At 28.5% G+C, this 20,024-nt stretch overlaps 2 protein-coding genes across 3 annotated transcripts; one reads left to right on the top strand and one right to left on the bottom strand.

Annotated features, from left to right (window-relative positions):
* Positions 1 to 509: 509 nt before the first annotated feature.
* LOC106765423 (basic 7S globulin 2) lies at positions 510 to 2,062 on the bottom strand. The gene has a single exon (XM_014650038.2). The coding sequence runs from the start codon at positions 1,967 to 1,969 to the stop codon at positions 632 to 634; it is 1,338 nt and encodes a 445-aa protein (XP_014505524.1). The 5' UTR covers positions 1,970 to 2,062; the 3' UTR covers positions 510 to 631.
* A 2,773-nt stretch (positions 2,063 to 4,835) lies between these two features.
* Positions 4,836 to 7,192, top strand: LOC106765424 (dual specificity protein phosphatase 1). Of its 2 annotated transcripts, none has more exons than XM_014650040.2 (5): positions 4,836 to 4,966; positions 5,148 to 5,283; positions 5,376 to 5,511; positions 5,851 to 5,971; positions 6,773 to 7,192. In XM_014650040.2, exons 2-5 carry the CDS (start codon positions 5,158 to 5,160, stop codon positions 6,936 to 6,938), a joined length of 549 nt encoding a protein of 182 aa, XP_014505526.1. In that variant the 5' UTR covers positions 4,836 to 4,966; positions 5,148 to 5,157; the 3' UTR covers positions 6,939 to 7,192. The 2 variants fall into 2 exon arrangements, with proteins under 2 accessions (XP_014505526.1, XP_014505527.1); XM_014650041.2 differs by having other exon boundaries at positions 4,925 to 5,027.
* The last annotated feature ends 12,832 nt before the right edge of the window (positions 7,193 to 20,024 follow it).

Genomic DNA, 20,024 nt, shown 5'->3' with positions numbered 1-20,024 from the left:
AAAAAGTAAAATGGAGGTGGTTTGCATCGAAATTAAGTGTCCCTAATTTGTTGTCCAAACAAAACAAGAATGGGGCATAAAAAAAAATACACTTAATGAATAAAAAATAAAAAAACTATAATGGGTCGTTGACTTCATCTAATTTATTTGCTCCTACGGTTGTACTCATCTCCTTTATACTTTAGCTTTAATTTTCATTTTAAGTAACACCATGGATTTATATATTGGACGAAGGCTAAACAAACTAAGTTCACTTCACATTAATTGGCATATGGTAACAGCAATTCCTTTTTATACTCTTCTACGTATGTTGATAAAATAACCCGCGCGATTCAAGCTTACGTGTGAATAACAATACTTTTATTTTATTCTATTGAGTTTGATCAACCAATATCCTTTCATTTATAACTAATTAATTAAAAGTATATATTTATGTCTCATGTATAGACCACAGGATACACATAGAAGAATAATTATTATTGAGTTGTTAAATGAGCATAAAATAGATATTATTAAATAATAGGAGAGTTGTTATTTGTTATTGACGTAAACCGAGAATGACTGAAAATACAGGACGTGATGAATACGATAATAAAGACAAATGAAATTAAGGAAAGGTTGAAGGGAAAACTCAAAGGAGTCTGAAATGGGAACAGGTAGCATTGTGGAGTGAAAGGGAGGAGCTAAAACCAAATCTTGAAGAAGCGAGATCAAACTCCAAAAGATTGTCCTCCATCTGATACCCACCGATAACAATGGAAGTTGCTATGGGACTTCCAGGCTCCAAACCTGCATCCACAAACCCGAGGCATTGCACCTTTTTGTTAACCTTCACCATTGAATTTGCCCCATGGATTCTCCACTCAACCCCACCTCCAAGGACCAGATCAATTGCTGGCACATTCCCAACCCTTCTCGAATTGAAGCACGCCCCAAACGGCGCCACCGAAGCCACTCTCTTCATTTTCCTCACCGCTGCTTTCTTCACGAAACTATTCACCAGAGGCCGGTAGATTGAACTGTGCAACCTGCTGTAAGGAATAACGGTGCTCAGTTTTGTGCCCCCGTTTCCCTGTTTGTCAATAGACAACAGAGAGCTGTTAACGTTCACAGTTTTCCCGTCAACTTTTATTGACTTAACGTCTATGAAGTACTCCGCGGAAGGATCGTCGTCAAAGATCGGGCCTGTACTATGGGGGTTGGTAACGAGGGGAGTGTATGTTAGAAACTTGGAAGCATCGTGAGGTGGCAAATAGTAAGGGCCGCCACCGATAAAGAGATCCCCGAGTTTCTTAAACTTTGAAGTCGAAGGTAAACAGAGCGCAAACTTGCGTTGAAGGTGGTATTTGGTTGCGAGTTGGGCTGGTAGTGAAATAGCAGTGTTTGCAAGGCCCAACACTCCTTTCTTGCCGCGGGCCAGGCCCAGGAGAAAGCCCTCAACCCCGAACTTATCCGGGTAGACGCAGGAAGAGACGAAGGCCGGGACGTGCAAATTGGAGGGTGCTCTTGCACGGGTTGTGGAGTGCGCGGAGGAGAGGGTGTCTTGTCCCACATCGCCGCTGACGTAGAAGTCGGCGAAGGGGTTGAACGGTTGAACACCGCAGGTGTTGTTGGTGCATCCCGTTTTGAGAGGGTGGTTGATGCATGTGATGCAATCGGTGCCTTTGGCTTGGATGCAGTTGTTGGTCCCACATCGGACAGGGTGGTAGGTTGAGGAGTTGTAGTCGCTGCCACACTCGAACCATAAGAAACGTTCTCTTATGTCAATAACTAGATCTAGTGTGAACGGAGGAGTGCCCATCTCCACGGAAGTTGAGTACTGAAGGGTTCTTGGGTCTTTCTCAATGGGCAGGATGAAGGCATGGGGTTTAGATGCTGCATTCACTGCCAATGACGAAGATGAAGACAGCAGTGAAAGTAGAGCTATTGAAAAGATGAAGAAATGGATTATGTCACATCGAGTAGCCATTCTCAAATATCTCTCAGTAACTCCTTTGGGGTCTCCTTTTTATATTGCTCATCCAAAATGCTGTAAGATCTACTCTTCCTTATTAATCAATTTTCTTGCATGTGACTGTATTATCAACATATAATATATTTAATTGCAAAACTTTAAAAAATCCTTAGATTTTGCATAAACTATATATCTTTATTACTCATGAATTATAAAATTCTAAACCATTCAAAGTTTTTGTCTCTGGATATTAATTTTTAATCTCAGTCTTTAGCTTACAACACAAAATTCAACATATTTTTTATTGCTAAAAAGGTTACTCTTGCAATACTCCATCTTCACTTTTTAATTTGACCAGCATTCTGTAAAACTGACTTAATGGAAGAATTTATTATTTTGAATTCAAGAATCCAAACCAAATAAATTAAATTAGTTTAATTTTTTTAATTTAATTATATTTAGTTTTAACCAGATAAATCAAATTCTGTTGGTGATTGTTTTGAGTATTGGAATTTTCCTTTTTTCTTCTTTATTTCTTCATTGATTTCCCTCGTTATTTTAACTACTGGCGCATGTCTTAAGTTTCTAATGTAATAAGATCCAGAGATTTAGGAAAAATAATTATTGAATTTAATATAAAATATAAAAGCCAAGATTGTTTGATTTATAAAAATATATATTAAATAATTACATGGGTGTGTAACCATGTAATGCGTGATATACACGTCAATACACATGTTTTTATAGTGTGTAAAATAATGCTACCTGTCATTCGTTTACAAGTTTTTTATTTTTTATTTTTATTAAACAAATGTGCTTCTAGTATTTTGCAGCTGAGATAATTTTATTTTTCAATTTAAAATTTAAAATTCATTTTAAAACTTCTCATAATTTTTAAATTATTTTTAGCTTTTCGTTCAAACCATTTTTGGTCAAATACCACGCAATTTTTTTTTTCTAAAATACCTTCTAAATCTCTCCAATTGTCAAATTTTATTTTAGTACATGATTGTTTCAGTCTCTCAAATTTTAAATTTACAATTTTAATTCTTAAACTGAAAAAGAAAGTGAAAAAAAGTTATTTTCTAATTCTGAAAACTTAAAATATTTTTTCTAAGGATGTAATTGTATAGAATTAAAAAATCACATGAAAATTATATAAAATGATAATAAAAATAGCAATTACGTAATTCAATTAACATATATCACCTAATCAATAAAAAAATAATAAAAATTTAATTCAAAAATACGATTTTTTAAATATTTAATAGATTGTAAAAAATTATATTTTTAAAATAATCATTAAAATATTTTAATTGACACGATTTTCAAAATATCAATCCTATCTTGAGTTTCATTAAAAATATTGCTTTAATACCCTATTTTGGTCTCTAAATATAGAGGTTTTGTTATATATCATTCTTTCTTTTATAAAAAGTAACAATTGGTTTTACTTTTTTTAAGAAATTGTTCAAATTAATCCTTTTCGCATAAAAAATATTAGACTAAATTAATGATGTGTCAGTTTTAATTGATTGTGTGACAGTTTCAGCTTCCCAAATTAATCTTTTTCACATAAAAAATACTGGACTAAAGTTAATAATGTGTCAGTTTTAATTGATTGTGTGACACTTTCAGTTTTATTGACGTGTAAAAGTAAAATTAAAATAGACAGAAAAGAAAAGAAATTGACGTACGCTTTACTGTTAGATAGAGGTTAAAAAAAATTGGAATTAGAATTAAAAGCAAAATTACTTTCTAATGCAAGCTTTATAAATTGGGATGTCATTGAAGCGAAGAACAAACAGCGAAAAACATAACAGAGATTAGTATATAATGTTGTTATATTTTGTGAATTTTTATTATTGTCTGTCTATGATTTCTATTGCGTTTTGGGAGTTTTAAGTATGGGTTATAGTATGCTCAGGTACATTCTTTATTATTACTTTCAAGATTCTTCGTTTTATTTCCTCTTGTTATATTTTCTTTTGGTATGGCAGAAATTGATGTTATATTGATAATTCATAATTAGTGAAGTTGATAATTTTCTTCTGGGTTTGATTGGGTGTGGATTCATGCTTTTTGGTCAACTGTGATAATGATTCTGCAGAAACTAGCACCTCCGTTGTTAAATGTTGGTGTTCAATGTTCGTCAACATGGAAAATTAGGTCTCTGCTGTTACAAAATTTAAGACTCATATTTAATTGATTTAAAAAGTAGAACAATTTAAAATCTAAAATTAAAATATTCATATCAGTAACTGATTTATATTCTTAATAGGAAAAACAATTTAAAAATCTCATAATGAGAAAAAGCTTGGTTGGCTTGAATATTTCTGGGGGTGCTTAAATTCTTGAGAGCCCTTACTTTACACTACGGGGAAGAATAAGCTCTCTTTTTAACTTAGAAACTTTTTTATAAAAATAAAACTAATTATTATTTTTTTTAAAAATAAAACAATTTTGAACACAACCAGTATTTCAAGAGATATTTTCTCACCCATCCTTTTATCAAGAGTAAAATATTTGTTTTTTAATTCTTTCACGTGCTAAATAGTTTCTCGGTACTAAACAACTTCATTCTGTTTGTTATTGACTTTTTTCTTTTATCTGAGTATTTGTGACTCTGGTTCATCTAAGCTCGTCTCTCTCCTCTCTCTGTATATAAAAATGTATTTTAAATAAAATAAATAATAAAATTAATTAATATAACAATTCAATTATGTATTAAAAAAAATAAATATTTAAAATATATTAGAACAAATTCCTATTCAAATCAAAATTCGTAATCTTAATTTCATATTATTATATCACTATAGTTCTATACCTCTCTTTCACTGGTAGGAGGAGGAATAATAAACTACAAATAGGAGGTAGACGTGGAGTTAAAAATAAATAAATAAATAAATAAAATATTAATTTATTAGAAGGATTTTGATGATGAAGAAAAAGGGAAGAAAACAATAGGTCTGTTACAAATATTTCACAGCAATCAATTTCCAGGCTTTGTTGGTAAGTTCTTCTCCTTCCTCGCAAAAACACTGTATCGCATTCACATCCTTCTGCTCTAATCGTAACCTCTTTTACCTGAATATTTTGCAATCAGTTTGTGTTCCGTGTTCGATTTTCATTTCCTATTTATTGACGATCAACGATTCATGTTAATATTGAATTGATGTTTATTGTTTTGAAGGGGATCGAGAATGACCACCTCAGCGGCTATCGAACAATTTGACAAATGCATGAATGGGCAAATAGAAGTAATTGCACGCGTTTGGCATTTATTTCAAGCCTACAAAAAGGACAAAATTCCTTTCAAAATAGATGAGGTACAATTCTAATTTCATTAGGACTTCGTTTGAATTCATTCTGTTTGTGTTAAAGGCTGTTATTCTGTTATTGCTATGTGTTATGGATGCAGGGTCTGTATTTGGGTTCGATTGGCACTGCAGTTAACAAGGCTTCTTTGAAAGACCATAATATTACTCACATTTTGACTGTGGCTGGTAGAATACCACCTGCTCATCCTGATGACTTTGTCTATAAAATTATACATGGTATGCTAATTTTCTTTGAATCAAACTTTGCTTTGCATTTCACATCGATCTATAAATGTTTGTGACTGGTGATCGATGAGCGGATTTTAAAATTGATGTAGGGTTATTCTGATTGGGATTTGTTGCCATTGAAAGGTGTTTCACGACTTATAGTTGAATTCACAATGAATGGGATTACCCTGTGCGCTTTAGGATAACAATTGTGTTTTTTTTGCTATTCTGAAAGTGCATGCTTTGGCTCTTCAAAGTTTTGTATGCTGTTGTTGTCAAAGTATATAAGGTTACTATCTAGTACTGTGTCCATACTAAATATATGATTTTGTGGGAAAATTGAGGCAGTTGTTGACAAAGAAGATGAAGACTTAAAAAAATACTTCAATGAGTGTTTTGATTTTATTGATGAAGCCAAAAGACTCGGTGGAGGTGTTTTGGTTCACTGTTTCGCTGGAAGATCAAGGAGGTAGCTTCTGTTCCTTTCTCCCTTGTTTACGTGCGATCACTTCTTGTTCTTGATAATTTCGTGCATTTTCTGGTTTAAATTATGTGGAACACTGTTACAAAGATTGCACTGGGCACGACACCAGTGTTCATTTTCCTTGTAAAGTATCTTTACATATCTTGTTATATGACAGTATTTCTTGAAACCTATTGTAACAATGTTTTGAACAAGTATAGTTATCATATGTGTGGTGATGTGTTGGACTTAAGTTTTCGACTGTTGTGCTACATGTGAAATGGTTTTCATATTGAAAACTGTACATCTGTTGTAGCCTTGAGTATTATTGGTATCCTTTTGTTGTTTTCTCTGCTTCATTGTTCATTTATTTTCTTTTTCTGGAATCTGTTTTTGTATGGATTCTTCCAGTTGCATGTATTGAAATTTTTAAATGATAAAGGTTCGTGTGGATGAGTTGAATCAAATCATTATTTTTCTGGCTTCGAGGTTGTTGACTATCAAATCATTATTTCTTGCTTCGATTTTCAAATGCTGTCAAATTTTTAAACATCTAAGAAATAAGTTAAAGCTTAAGTTTGTTAACATACTTAAAATATAGAATTAAGGATGTAGCTTGAATTTCAAGAGTGGTGAATTATCTCCTTCCGTAACTTCAGTTCTGCATGAAACTCTTGCTTGCATTTTAATGCCCAAATTTGAAGTAAAAAAAAAAAAATCTTGTTATATTTGTTGTTGTTTTGTTATTTTGCTTTTCTTATGACGATGAACCGGTGAAACTGTTGCTAATAATGTTACACCTTGCAGTGTGACTATAGTTGTTGCATATCTGATGAGGACTCGTGGAATGAGCCTTTCTGAAGCTCTGCAACATGTAAGGAGTATACGACCAGAAGCACGTCCCAATCAGGGTTTTATTTGTCAGCTGGAGGACTTCGAAAAGTCTCTTCAAGGTGCCTCTAAGTCACTTTAGTCTCTTTATTTCAATTGCATCCTAACTTGATGCATTATTCATAAGCTCATCTGAAATATATTTAACTATTACACGTCTGAAACCATCAAGATACATTTAAAATTACACATCATTGCATTTAAGGAGGTGAAATCTGTAATGATAGCTTAAACCAAACATTTTACGTGCACACTGTTAATCTAGTAGAATGTGCATGATAAAGAAAGTAAAGAGTTTTGTTTTCAATTAATCACAATTGTTTCAATTGTCAAACATTTTGCATGTCTGAACACAATCATATAATTCAATTTATTATTAACCGATGAGATGATACCTCAGAACATAATACGTTTATGTTAATCCTCATCTTCCGTGAAACCATATTTCACAGCCTTGTGTTTCCCTTTTAATTTCTCGGAATCTAAATATTCTTACACGACATTATGAAGATGAAAAGTAGGTGGCTTTTGGAATAAAAATTCTTTTTCTTCCCAAGTAATTGTTTTTGGAAATGGGATTATTAAGATTAAGATTAAGAATATGATTCCTGAAGAAAATTGCTGAGCACATTCAGTTGTTACGGGAAAGCTTAGTAATTTTACAATCACCTATTTATGGGAATGTTTTATTTTACCCCCGTTGACAAAGTGATTAAGACATCTTTCTCTCAATTTTTTTTATCACCGAGGCTATTAAAACTGGGATTGTCAAACTGGTGGTCTGGCTCAACCGAGCATGATCCTACGGGCAACTCAAACAAGGCAGTCCTTCAACCTCAAATTTTTTATTCTATTTTTCCTTTACCAAATTGTATAAACTTAGAAGTTATTGTTTGATTTCTAGATTCTGAAATCTTGAAGCTTTTGGGGTTGTGAATCTGAAAGTCAAAAATAACTTTGGGATTGCAAAATGGATAAACCTTTTTCTTTTTTTTTTCTAGACTTGAAAATCAGTAAATGGCAAAATAAGAAAGAAATTACGGGGTGCAGAAGAAAGTTATGGACGTGCAGGAAGAAATTATACTTACAACAAATTTAGTGATTCAGCCTAGTCTATATTTTAAAATGGTCATAATTTTTTATAATAGGTCCATGGGCCAAGAGATAACTTTTTAACTTACTTGAAAATTAAAAAAAAAAATTACAATCTGTCCATGCAAAATAATTATGGAATATTATTGTTCAAAGTTCTAAAGTTTAATTTTTAGTGAATGCATTATACAACATCGTACATCCTGATGCAAATACTATTTGAAATAACTTTTTATTAATGTTTCTTACATATATGGTCTTTGTAATTAAAACAAGTAAAGGTTTATAAAAGTAACCAAAAGTTCATATCACTATGAAATTGATAAACTTAATTAACGTATCACAAAATAACAACTAAGCCCTCTGAAGACTACTAAACACTTTTAGTATTTCAACATTTATTTACTTCAAAAAATTACATTCAATCAGCTAAAATGTTTATGTAACATACTTAAAAAAATTGTATCATATATTTGTTATTGACCTCTGATATATTATCTCCTTGACCAGTTTGCTCAGTAAAGGTTATATCTCTTCCATTTATTTTGCATCTAGAATTGATAATACAAATAATAATAATAATAATGATACAATTGATTGATTTTATAACAAGCATAAATAAATATTATAAAAAATTCAATAATAATTGAAATATAAAGAAGGTCCAATCTGATTGTAATCATACAATCAATCACGATTATAAAAGAGGGTTTGCTCGTTTGAGGGGGAATAAACAATTTCTATGCTTATTGAAGATGTGGCTACCAACGACTAAACAGGGAATTTCTTTTTTCACCCCATAGCCTTAGTGTCTTAGGCCATGCTAAACAAAAACCTATTTTTATCTGGGCAAATGTTTTTAAAGCTTGGCCTGTTTTTGTTGATATCAGAAATACTAAAACTTTTTATTCTTAATCTGTATGTATTTTTGGTGAATACTTACATGTCTTCCAATATAGGAGATTGAATAAGCATTGGTTCCCCCAATTTACATTTTTGACGTGAAATTTTAAGTATTTACAATGACTTTAAAATCTCTAGTTAACATTAAGTACAAGAATTGTTTACTCATGATAAATATTTAAGTTCTTATTTGTACTCATAATTGGTTGTATGATTGATTATGATCATGTTGGATTTTCTGATATAATTAAATTATTATTGAATTTGTTATAATACGTACTTGTACTTGTTATAGAAACGGTTACTTGTTTGATTCTTAGTGTATTATCAATTATAGATGCAAAGGAAGGGAAAAAAATACATTTTTTTTTGTGAGCAAACTAGTCAAGGAGATAATATATCTAAAGACATCAATAATAAATATTTCGTACGCTTTTTATTTTTTATGTATTTTAACTAATTAGATATTATATTTTGCAATACAAATGGTTGAAGTAAAGGAAGTGTTTGTTTACTACTTTTAACTATAATTGTCAATTTCATAGTGAAACGAACTCTTTTTCATTTTTATAAATATGTATTGTTTTAATTATACATGTTAAGTATTTGAAAAATATTGCTAGATTAATTAAACAAGTCAAAAATATTGTTTCTTCTATAAATTTTCTTTGGCCTTTTCACTATTGTCCTGTGACTTTATTGATGATGCAAGTTTTAAAAACATTTTACAACAAATAAATTCAAATAGGCAAAATTTTGATAATTTTTATAAAAAATTAAGTCGTGAAATAACTTTAATTTTGAATTAAATAAATTGAAGTCGTCATAGTTCAATTTACTTTAAAACTAAAATTGTCATAATTTAGTACGATTTTAGTTTATACATAAAAAAAAAGGGTTAAATATGTTTTTAGTCCCTATATTTTGGGGCAATTTTGGTTTTTGTCCCTTTTTTAAACTAAGGTACAATTTAGTCCTTCAACTTTAGAAAACTTTGGTTTTAATCATTTCTACCAATTTTTTTAAACTTTATTTGCTGTTTCAAGCATGTTTCATTATAGCATTTAGATTGTTTATACTGTTTGACACATTTTTGCTTCAATATTAATTGATAAACACGTTTGAAATAACAAATAAAGTTAAAAAAAATTGGTAAAAAGGACTAAAACCAGAGTTTTCTAAAGTAAGTTGAAGGATTAAATTGCACCTTAGTTTGAAAGAGGAACTAAAACCAAAATCGTCCCAAAATGAAGGGACTAAAAACATATTTAACCCTAAAAAAATCATTTTCACGTATATTTTTTAATTCTGGAATTATGTCAATTTAACACAACTTTTCATATAACTTTTTTTAAAACCGTTTTTGTTTTAGTGATTTCAAAATAAATTATATCATAATGATGAAAACTAAAATTTTCAAATAATAGACCAAAATCAATTCTGATAAAATTTGAGGGGCATCCAAAACAAATTCACCAAAACTTTAACTTAACTGAAAAATGTTATTTATATATAAAAAAGTATCAATATCTCTGTTCTTTTAAAATATTTTTGTTTCTAATTTAAAAGAAAACTTAAGTTATAAAGGGCTAAGAAAAACAGACAAAAATAAAACCTTTAAAAGTAATAAACTTGTCTCTTTAGTAGGAACTTTTTGACCCACTGGAAGTGGAGAAAATTGATGGTTCTCTATTCTTTAATTTGTGTATCCATCACAATAAAGGGGTAATACTCCTTTTTGGAAGTTCTTTTATTGTTCGTGCTAAAATCATAAAATTTGATGTATAAATATATATTTCTAAAAAGGAGAATAAAATTAGTTGTATATAAATTAATTTACAGAAAGCCATGACAAAAACATTTAACATCTCTTCCCACCAAAAATAAATGGTACCCACGTACCATGCATGTTGTAAGGCTTAAACATGTCCACGATCACCGCTACACACACACCTACATTCACATGCCTTATCTTAATCAATGTCCTATCACATGCAGTGCATGCCAAGTAATGCTTCCAAATCATGATTAGTGTTTTGACTGTGGGATAGAGGTTAATGGTATAAGGTGTTGAGTGTCATTTCAAATATTAAAATATCCCCTGTGAGTAGTAAATATTCGTAAATAGTAATTACTGTATCGGATTTTACTCACGTATATTCATGTCTACGAATTCTTTTGGCATCCCATGATTATGAACGGTTTGTCTCAGTGAATCAGACTTGATGATAACTAACTGAATGATAAAAAAAGTTATGAACTTATGATAACTAACTGAATGATAAAAAAAGTTATGAACTTATTAGTGATGTGTATGATTATTTTTTTTATATGAAATGAATTTATTAATTTTGATAATTATTATATTAAAAACCATGTTAATAATGACAAAGGTTTAAATTTCTTCTTCCCCAACATATAATGCGTATAATGGTCGAATGATCTTTTTTGTCTTCGAAAATGTATATGTTTTTAAAATGTATAAATAAACTAAATTATGTATTAGTAATGATTGCATATAGAAATTTAAATTGTATTTTAATTTTGATTACAAGAGGCCTAATTAAAACGAGAGATGTATTTTGTTTTAATTTATTTAAATTATAGAATTAAATTGGAACTTTTGTATGTTTGTAATAATTAATTTAATTATTTTACCCTTGAAATCGAAAAGAGTTTAATTTGACTGAATAGAAGTAAGATATATGGATCGTATATTATGTGAAAAATTGAATTAATAGATAACACTGATGTTAAAACTTATAAAAGTTATAACTGACTAATTGAGAAGTTCATATAACGTTAATCCATTATATAAAAATCCAACGTTACTTTAATAAATTAAATTGTCACTTTATTTAAATTTTTTTATTATTTGTAAACTTTCAGTATTAGGAAGTAGAGTTTGAGCACACTGATTTAAACAGAGACAATTGGATATATTTAAATAAAAATGATAATTTATACACATAAATTTTTTATATTTATCATTATCTTTTTTTTTTACATTTAATAAAAATCAATTTATGATTATTTTATTTTTTATAATATATGCCATTCTATTATTATTTAAATAAAAATTTAAACATATCTCTCCTCTGTTCAATTAGCTCATTATAACGGTAAAAAGAAAGCTAATTATTTTATAGTATTTTACTTAAAGAAACTAAACTGCTTTGACTTAGATATTTTAGCATCAATACCATCCAAAAGGAAAAAAAAAAAAAAGATTGTCATCAAAATTAATCTTCCAAAAATTTTTAAATTAATTTGTAAAATATTTGTTATATTCTTGTAAAGAAAATGGCATTGTGGAAAGTAAAAAGTATGATGAAATAAAAAAAAAAAAAGTGTTAGGTAGCACTCTCATACACACACATCTTATCATTTTCCATCTTCCTCATCCAACTAACCTTCTATTATTCTTCTCTTGTCTTTTCTCAATTATTACTATCTTTGCTATCCACCCATTTATCACGATTTATCACTGCTCACTGCATAATCCAATTTTTATTGTTTAATATGAAATTTTAAATATTTGATAAATAAATAACTTAATAATGACTTAGTTAAAAATATCCAAAGTTGTCACAATTAATTAAATTTATTTATTCTTTAAAGGAAAGCATTTTAAATTATTTGAATATAAATCTTACACTGAAACTGTGTTATGACGATGGATGACGAGTATATATGGATAATGATTGAACCGTTAAAATAGGTCAAATTTGCGAGTTAATCCGACTCATCAAGGGTTCGGGTCGGGTTGGGTTTGAAAAAATTGAATTTTTTTAATGTGGATCAGATTTCAATCCGGTCCATTTAAACCCGGCTCGTGCGGGTTGAATTCGTGGTGGACCGGTTTGGCCCGTCAACCTACCTATCTAATTTTATTTTTTTAATTTATTATTTTATTTATAAAACCCTAAAAAATAAAATATTTTTTTCACTCAATATATATATGTCAAAAAGGTAACCTCTACTCTTACAAATCAATCTCACGGAACTTGTTCTCATTTACGATGTTGTCACTCTCACTTCTTTACTAAAATTCTTCAAGGAGCAAGTTTTTTGTATGGTTTTTGTGTTTGTTTTTGGATGACATTTGGATTATATTGTATTTTTTATTATTATTTTGAATTGTTTTCAGTTTAACATTATTTTTTAGGAGTGAAATTTGTTTAAATTTGAATATAGAAAATTTGTAATTTTTTTATTTTAAAAAAATTATAATTAAATGAACTAGTGAACCAACTATTTACCCACCAACCCGTGGTGGGTTGAGCTGAATTCAGATTTTTCTGACTGACTAATAAATGAGCCTTGGCTCACTAAATAATCAACCCGTGATGGACCAGACTGGATCGAACCGGATTATCCGTTTTGACAGTTCTAGATAATGGTGACATATATACACATCTGATTTCTAGTAAGTGGATATGAAGTGCACAAAACAATTCAATTAATATTTAATAAATTCAAGTTAAGACAATATTATAATAAATATAAATTTACGTTATGCTCTTTATATATATTATCTTCATTTATTGTTTATTTTATATAAATCTTAAATGCTATTAATTATTTATGTTATTTTATATTTAATTCCTGTAGTTACCATTATATAATATATTTTAATAAGATTATTAGTTGCGATGCAACGCATGATAATAAATAGTGTATTTAAGGATTATAAAATAAATTGAATACGAAACATAAGATTAGACAGTTTAACTCACGATTTGTCCAATCCATCAATCCCACGGATTCAGATGAATTCATCTATTATTAGTCTCAAACAAAGTTTCATAGTTCAATTCATTATTAAGTTACACCAATTTATCTATTTTAAAACTTCTTTTAGAAAAGCATTTTTAAACATTTCTTTCATACATTTAACAAAATAATATTAGCTATATTATTTTGCCTATCAAAATTAGATTTAATTACAAGATATAAAATAACATTAAATTTAAGTTATATTGTTTTTTAGGAGTCTTTATCAATATTATTGAAAACAAATATTAGTTTGGTGAGAGGTATTTTAGATAAGTTTAATTACAGGTGAGAATACATAAAGTAATAAAAAAGTGATAGTCTACATCGTTTGCTATTAAAATCTTCAAATTATTTACGTTTATTTAATTAAATAAAATAAAATATTGTCAGTTTTTTACTCTGGAGGAAGGTTAAACGTTTCTGATTATTTAAGTAACGTTTTCTTTATTTTTTTTAAGTGTAGTGTTTTAAAACTAAACTATTGTGGTAATGAAAACTATTAAAACTGAACTAATTTTTAATTTTTATTTTACTTAGAAGCACTATCTTTGATAAATTAACAACTCTATTTATTATGTATACCTTCTCTTCTCTCTTTTTATTATATAAAAAATATTTATTTTTATGAATACAACATTTCCAATAAAAAATAGTACTCTATAGCAAAAATTGTACCACTATACAACAATTATCTAATTCTATTAATAAGAAAAATTCTAGGAACGATATTTAAAAAGATGCATAGGAACTTATGTTAAGAAAAAATAAAATAAAATGGCTGAATATAGCGTGATATACTTTCCACTATTAGAATTTTTCATATTTGATGGATTTTTTTTATAAAATTTTTCAGGAAAAGCGCTTCCTGCCAATTTTTTTCACTAATTTTGATCGATAGTAATACTCCCTGTAAAATATAAAAATTCGTAAGAAAATTCTTGTAAATTTTTTTATGAGAAACATTGGAAGCAAAATTTCTTACCAAAAATTCCTGAAAAAAATCAATTTAAAAAACAGTAGATACTTTTTCCTGTAAATGTAAATATTGCAAGTAACTTTATTTTTCCGTATTTTAAATTCACAAATAATTTCTTGCAAGAAAATTCCCAAGTAATTTTTCCTGCAAAATTAAATTAGTAAGTATATTTTTTGTACTAAAATTGATAGTGAAAATGAGAATGAAAGTAAAAAACAAGTGTCAATGAGAAATGAGAAACAGAAGAACTGTCTCATCTGAGAAGCACGAAGTAGCGTTTAAATTTCTTTCATATTATTTTAAAATAATAATTATGATAAAAACAAAATTATTTTTTATAGAAATTATAGTAATTGTAATAACTTTCTGCAAATAATTTTACACAAAAAAAAATTGTAGGTATTTCCTGCAAAATATAATTCTAAAAATAATGCATAGATATTATTTACCAAAAGTATTTCACAGAAAAAGGTGTAAGTATCTTTTGTGAATAGTTTTATTTTTCTTCTCTTGACGAAACAGGAAGGAAGTGAGATAATTTTTGCTTGTGAATTTTTTTTCTATATCAGCTATATCTTTAATTGGCATAAAAAAATACAGTATAAAAAGTCAATATATTTTATATTCTCTGCTTTTATATTTGTTTTAAAATTGGTATAAAAAACTTTTGTGTTAACAGTAGAAAGATTTTTTTTTTTTCACTTTCAAGGTAATAAATTGTTTGTAAAGAATAAAATGTTTACAAAAAGATGTGATGTGCATGGAAGTTAACCCTTAATTGATGCTTTATTCATTTATAAATAGTTGCATGAGTGTGTATCTTGATAAAGGATACCCTAATCGAATCTGGAATTAATGAAAGAATTGTGTAATAAAAGAATTAGCAGAAGAATAGTATGTTTGGGACACAGAGTCGGATTTTAGGGTAGGTGTCCCCCGTAGGAGTATGGACCATTTTAGGTTAAATTTCATCTTTCCAACTCCCACTCAATTCCATTCCCTTCTAAAACACATGCATCTTCACCAATCAATGCATATGCCTCAAACACATGCGATATTAAATAATGTAATTAAATAATTCAACATATAGAATTTAGATTTTCTTTTGAGTTTTGTTTTTAGTGTCTGTTTATTGTGTTTGTTGAGTATTCAAAACACACAAATGAATTGATGATCTTCATGTTTCAAAATATATTAAAAACTTTTTTAATATACCAATATAAATGCATTTTGAAGATTTAATTAATAGAGTGATAATTAAAATATTTAAAAAAAAGAATCTGGAGTATAAGAATTAAGATTAAGGATAATTTAAATATATATTTTCTTAATTAAGAAAGTAGAAAAATGGTTTCAAAGATGAATTATTATGTTGGACTTCTAATATATTTCAAAGTTAACCATTTAAAAGAGTATGGCCTTGATTTCATCAGGCCAACCATTTTAATTGAATATTGGAGTTTTTCTGCAAGTTACGATTTGTTGGATTTGTTGGTCAGTCTCTAGCGCAAGGTGCGATACCTTCTCTGCAAGCCAATTCTAAGTAGTATTCTATGTAAAGTTTATAAATAAATCTTTTTGGCTCTTTCGAAAACACAACTTGGACTTTCAATCTTTCTCACTTTCTCTATTTTTTTTCTCTTTTCTCTTTTTTTTTTTTATGTTGTTCACTCTTAAAAAAAAACTTTTTGCTAATATTTTAACCCTCAAAAAATCTAAATTGACCTATGTCTTGAAAGACTTGCACAATACACTATCGATAAGTCTTTAAGATTAATGAATCTAAACACTTCAGAAAGTCTTTGTCTGTGATTTCATAAGTTTTCACAACAATCTTAAAAACTTAAAGGCTGACAGTATGGACACCAACACTAACTCTACACCAAAAAAGTCAAATAGTGTTTCCAAAATTATAGTAATCTTTGCGAAACCTTTCCTGAATATTTCAAAAGTCATTTTGAAAGTCGAAAATACCACTAAGGAGTGTGTTGTTACAAAGCCTGTGACATTATCTATTAAAGCTCTAAAAAGATACGAGGAAAAACTTAATAATAAAAGTAAAATTAATTTTTAAAATTATCATATGATTGCATCTAACCCCATTTCTAAAGAAAATAAAGTTAAAGAACAACAATCCTGTTGAGACAAATGCCAAAATAGAAGAAATCATTATTGTGATAGTTTTTGAAATAAATTTGATGATCAATGTGAGTAAATGGGTGGTAAACTCTAGTGCTATCAAATATATTTATGCAAACAAAAGTGTTTTTACCTCCTACACTAGTGTGGGGAATGTAAAATAACATATGTATTTTGGTGATTCTAGGATAACTCCTATTCCAAAAAAAAGGAAAGTTCTTTTAAAGCTCACATAGGGAAGACTCTGGCCTTAAGTAATGTGCTACATGTGTCATCTATCAGATTTAATCTAATCTTTGTAGCACTACTAAGAAAAGTTGGAGTTAAAGTATCATGATGGTTAATGTAAACACTAATTTTGTCTTTGTAGCGCTCATTGATTGGAAGTGGATCTTTAAGAAAAAGTATCACCCTCATGGATCAATAGATAAGTATAAGACAATATTTGTAGCAAAATTTTATACTAAAAACTCAACATAGATTACTTTGATACCTTTGTCCCTATGACTGGGATTTCATCTATTCGAGTGTTATTAGCCCTACAACTATCCATAAGCTAGTGATACACTAAATAAATGTTAAAACTACTTTTCTAAATGGTGAATTAGAGGAGAAAATTTATATGACTCAACCTGAATGGCATATTGCACTTGGTCAAGAGAATACAGTGTGCAAACTATTAAAATCTTTGTATGGGTTGAAACAAACACGAAAACAATGGCATGAAAATCTTGACAATGTGTTGCTTTGTGATGTTTTTTTACCTAATGATGCTGATAAATGTGTGTATTCTAAATCTTAAAATGATGAATGTGTCATTATATATTTGTATGTGAGTGACATGTTAACTTTTGTTACAACAATGAGATTTTCTCTATAACTAAATTTTTTATAGGTTCTAATTTTGAAATGAAAAACCTGGGTAAATCCAATGTGATTTTTGCTATTGTAATTATAAGGAAGGGAAATAATATATAATTATCCCAAGAATAATACTTTGAGAAACTTAAGAAGTTTGAGTATTATGACTTCAAAATAGTGAGTAACCCTTATGGTGCTAATTCTAAATTAATGAAAAATAGAGAATCTATTTTTCAAACTCAATATAACCATATAATTGGGAGCTTACTACACTTAATAAGCTTTTATATACCTGATATTGCTTATGTAGTTGGTAGATTAAGTATGTACACTTAATGTTCTAATCAGGAATATTATGATGCACTTGCAAGACTTATGAGATACTTAGAAAGTTCAATGAATTATCTCATTGAAATAACGAATTTCCTGTTGTGCGAGAAGAATATAATGATGCTAACTGGGTCTTTGATTCAAATGAGACAAAATTCATTATTGGTTATTTATTCACACTTAGGGGGTGGTACGATGACATGAAGATTAGTTAGACAAACAATTATTGCAAGATCAACAACAATGAATACGAGTTTGTTAGTTTGGAAATGGCTATAGTGAAGTTGAGTGATAGTAAAACTTCTTAGCAAACATTCCACTAGGAATGAAACCAACTCCTTCTATGTTAATATATTGTGATTGCCAATCAGAAATAAAATAGCTAAAAATAAGAGTTATTATGAAAATATTAAACATGTCCAATCAAGACATAATTTGGTGAAGCATATGCTAAAGAATGCAACAATTTTCAATGACTATGTGAAATCGGAACAAAATCTGGAAAATTCTTTGATGAAACCTTTGAGAAAAAATATGGTTTTAGAAACATTGAAGGAAATGACACTTAAGTCACTTGCAAAAAAATCAAGTGATGATAACCCAACATTTGTGATTGAAGATCTCGTGAATAAGGTTCATATGGATAAAAACAAGTCACTTGATAGTTTTGATAGAATTAAATTGATTTTAAATCAATTATGTGTGAAAGTGTTAGAGATTACATTATTGAGAGATTAAACTTTGTAATTAAATTTTATATGGTTTAAGAATTTTGTTTAAGCATACATTTGATGAAATAGTCTATATGAATATCGAATGAGATCGCTTGTAGAAGATATTAGCATAATCTCTAAAGCACTTACCAAGCACCTACATGGCCTAATAAGCCTAACATAGTGATAATAATAAGAATTATGGGGTGTATTGTAATTGATAAACTACTAACGCACATAAAGTGTCATTGGTTCATATAATTTGTTATACCAATAATAATGTGTATTAAGTTTCTCAATCTAAGACTAATTCATATAACTTGTTATACCAACTCTGATACATTACATCTTATTTGAGACCTAAGATTTATCTTATTTCTCTTCTTTCTTTATCTTACTTTTGCATTATGTTAGGGATTGTTGAAGTTATACAGAATATTACAAAACTAACCCTTTAAAATAGCATGGCCTTGATCTCATCAGGCCCAATTCTATTGTCACAAATCTCGAAAAGCACAACATCCATTTCAATTGAATGTTGCAATTCTTCCATATGCCACAGTTTGTTGGATTTGTTGGTCAGTCTCTATTGTAAGTTACGATACTTTCTCCGTACGCAAAAACTAAGTGATTTTCTCAATAGGGTCTATAAATAAATCCCTTTTGACTCTTTCGAAAACACTACTTAGCCTTTCAATCTCTCTCACTTTCTCTCATTTTCTTTCTTCTCTCTTTCTTTTATTATTTTGGGTTTAGTCGTTCACTTTTAAAAAATTCCTTCTAGTTTTTAAGATTCTCGAAAAATTCAAAAAATTTCTGTTATATCATGAGAGACTTGCACAATATACCGTGGATAAGTCTTTAAAAACAATAAATGTACATGCCTCAAAAAGTTGTTTTGTTTGTGATTATGTAACCTTTTACAACATATAATTTTCCTTAACCTCGAATAGAGATTTGTTTCAATACATCTAAAAGTTTTACATGACTTAGAAGTTAAAGTTAATTATAATAAAAAGTATTTTAAAAATAAAATTGATAAAAATTCTAGATTTCAAAATAAATAATGCTTACTATAATTAATTTTAATAACATTATTTAAATGAAATTGAAATTGAAAGAATACCTTAAAATGTGTTAAAATTTACTTCATATATAAGTATAGTTAAATATCTTATTTTGTTTTAAGGTGTGATATCTTTATTTTTTATTTTCCTATCAAGGATTTAAAAGAAATATATTAAATCAACTCCTTAATGAGATATATATCGAGATATTTAAGAAATAGATAGGCTTAAAGTAATATTGCATATTGATGCATGTGTTTATATAATAGTATTAGTAAGAGATGATTTGGGTTTGAGTATCTCATTTT

This window comes from Vigna radiata, chromosome 7 (assembly GCF_000741045.1).
Source record: "Vigna radiata var. radiata cultivar VC1973A chromosome 7, Vradiata_ver6, whole genome shotgun sequence".
Classification (NCBI taxonomy): Eukaryota; Viridiplantae; Streptophyta; class Magnoliopsida; order Fabales; family Fabaceae; genus Vigna; species Vigna radiata.
This window is presented reverse-complemented; position numbering and strand designations above follow the sequence as displayed.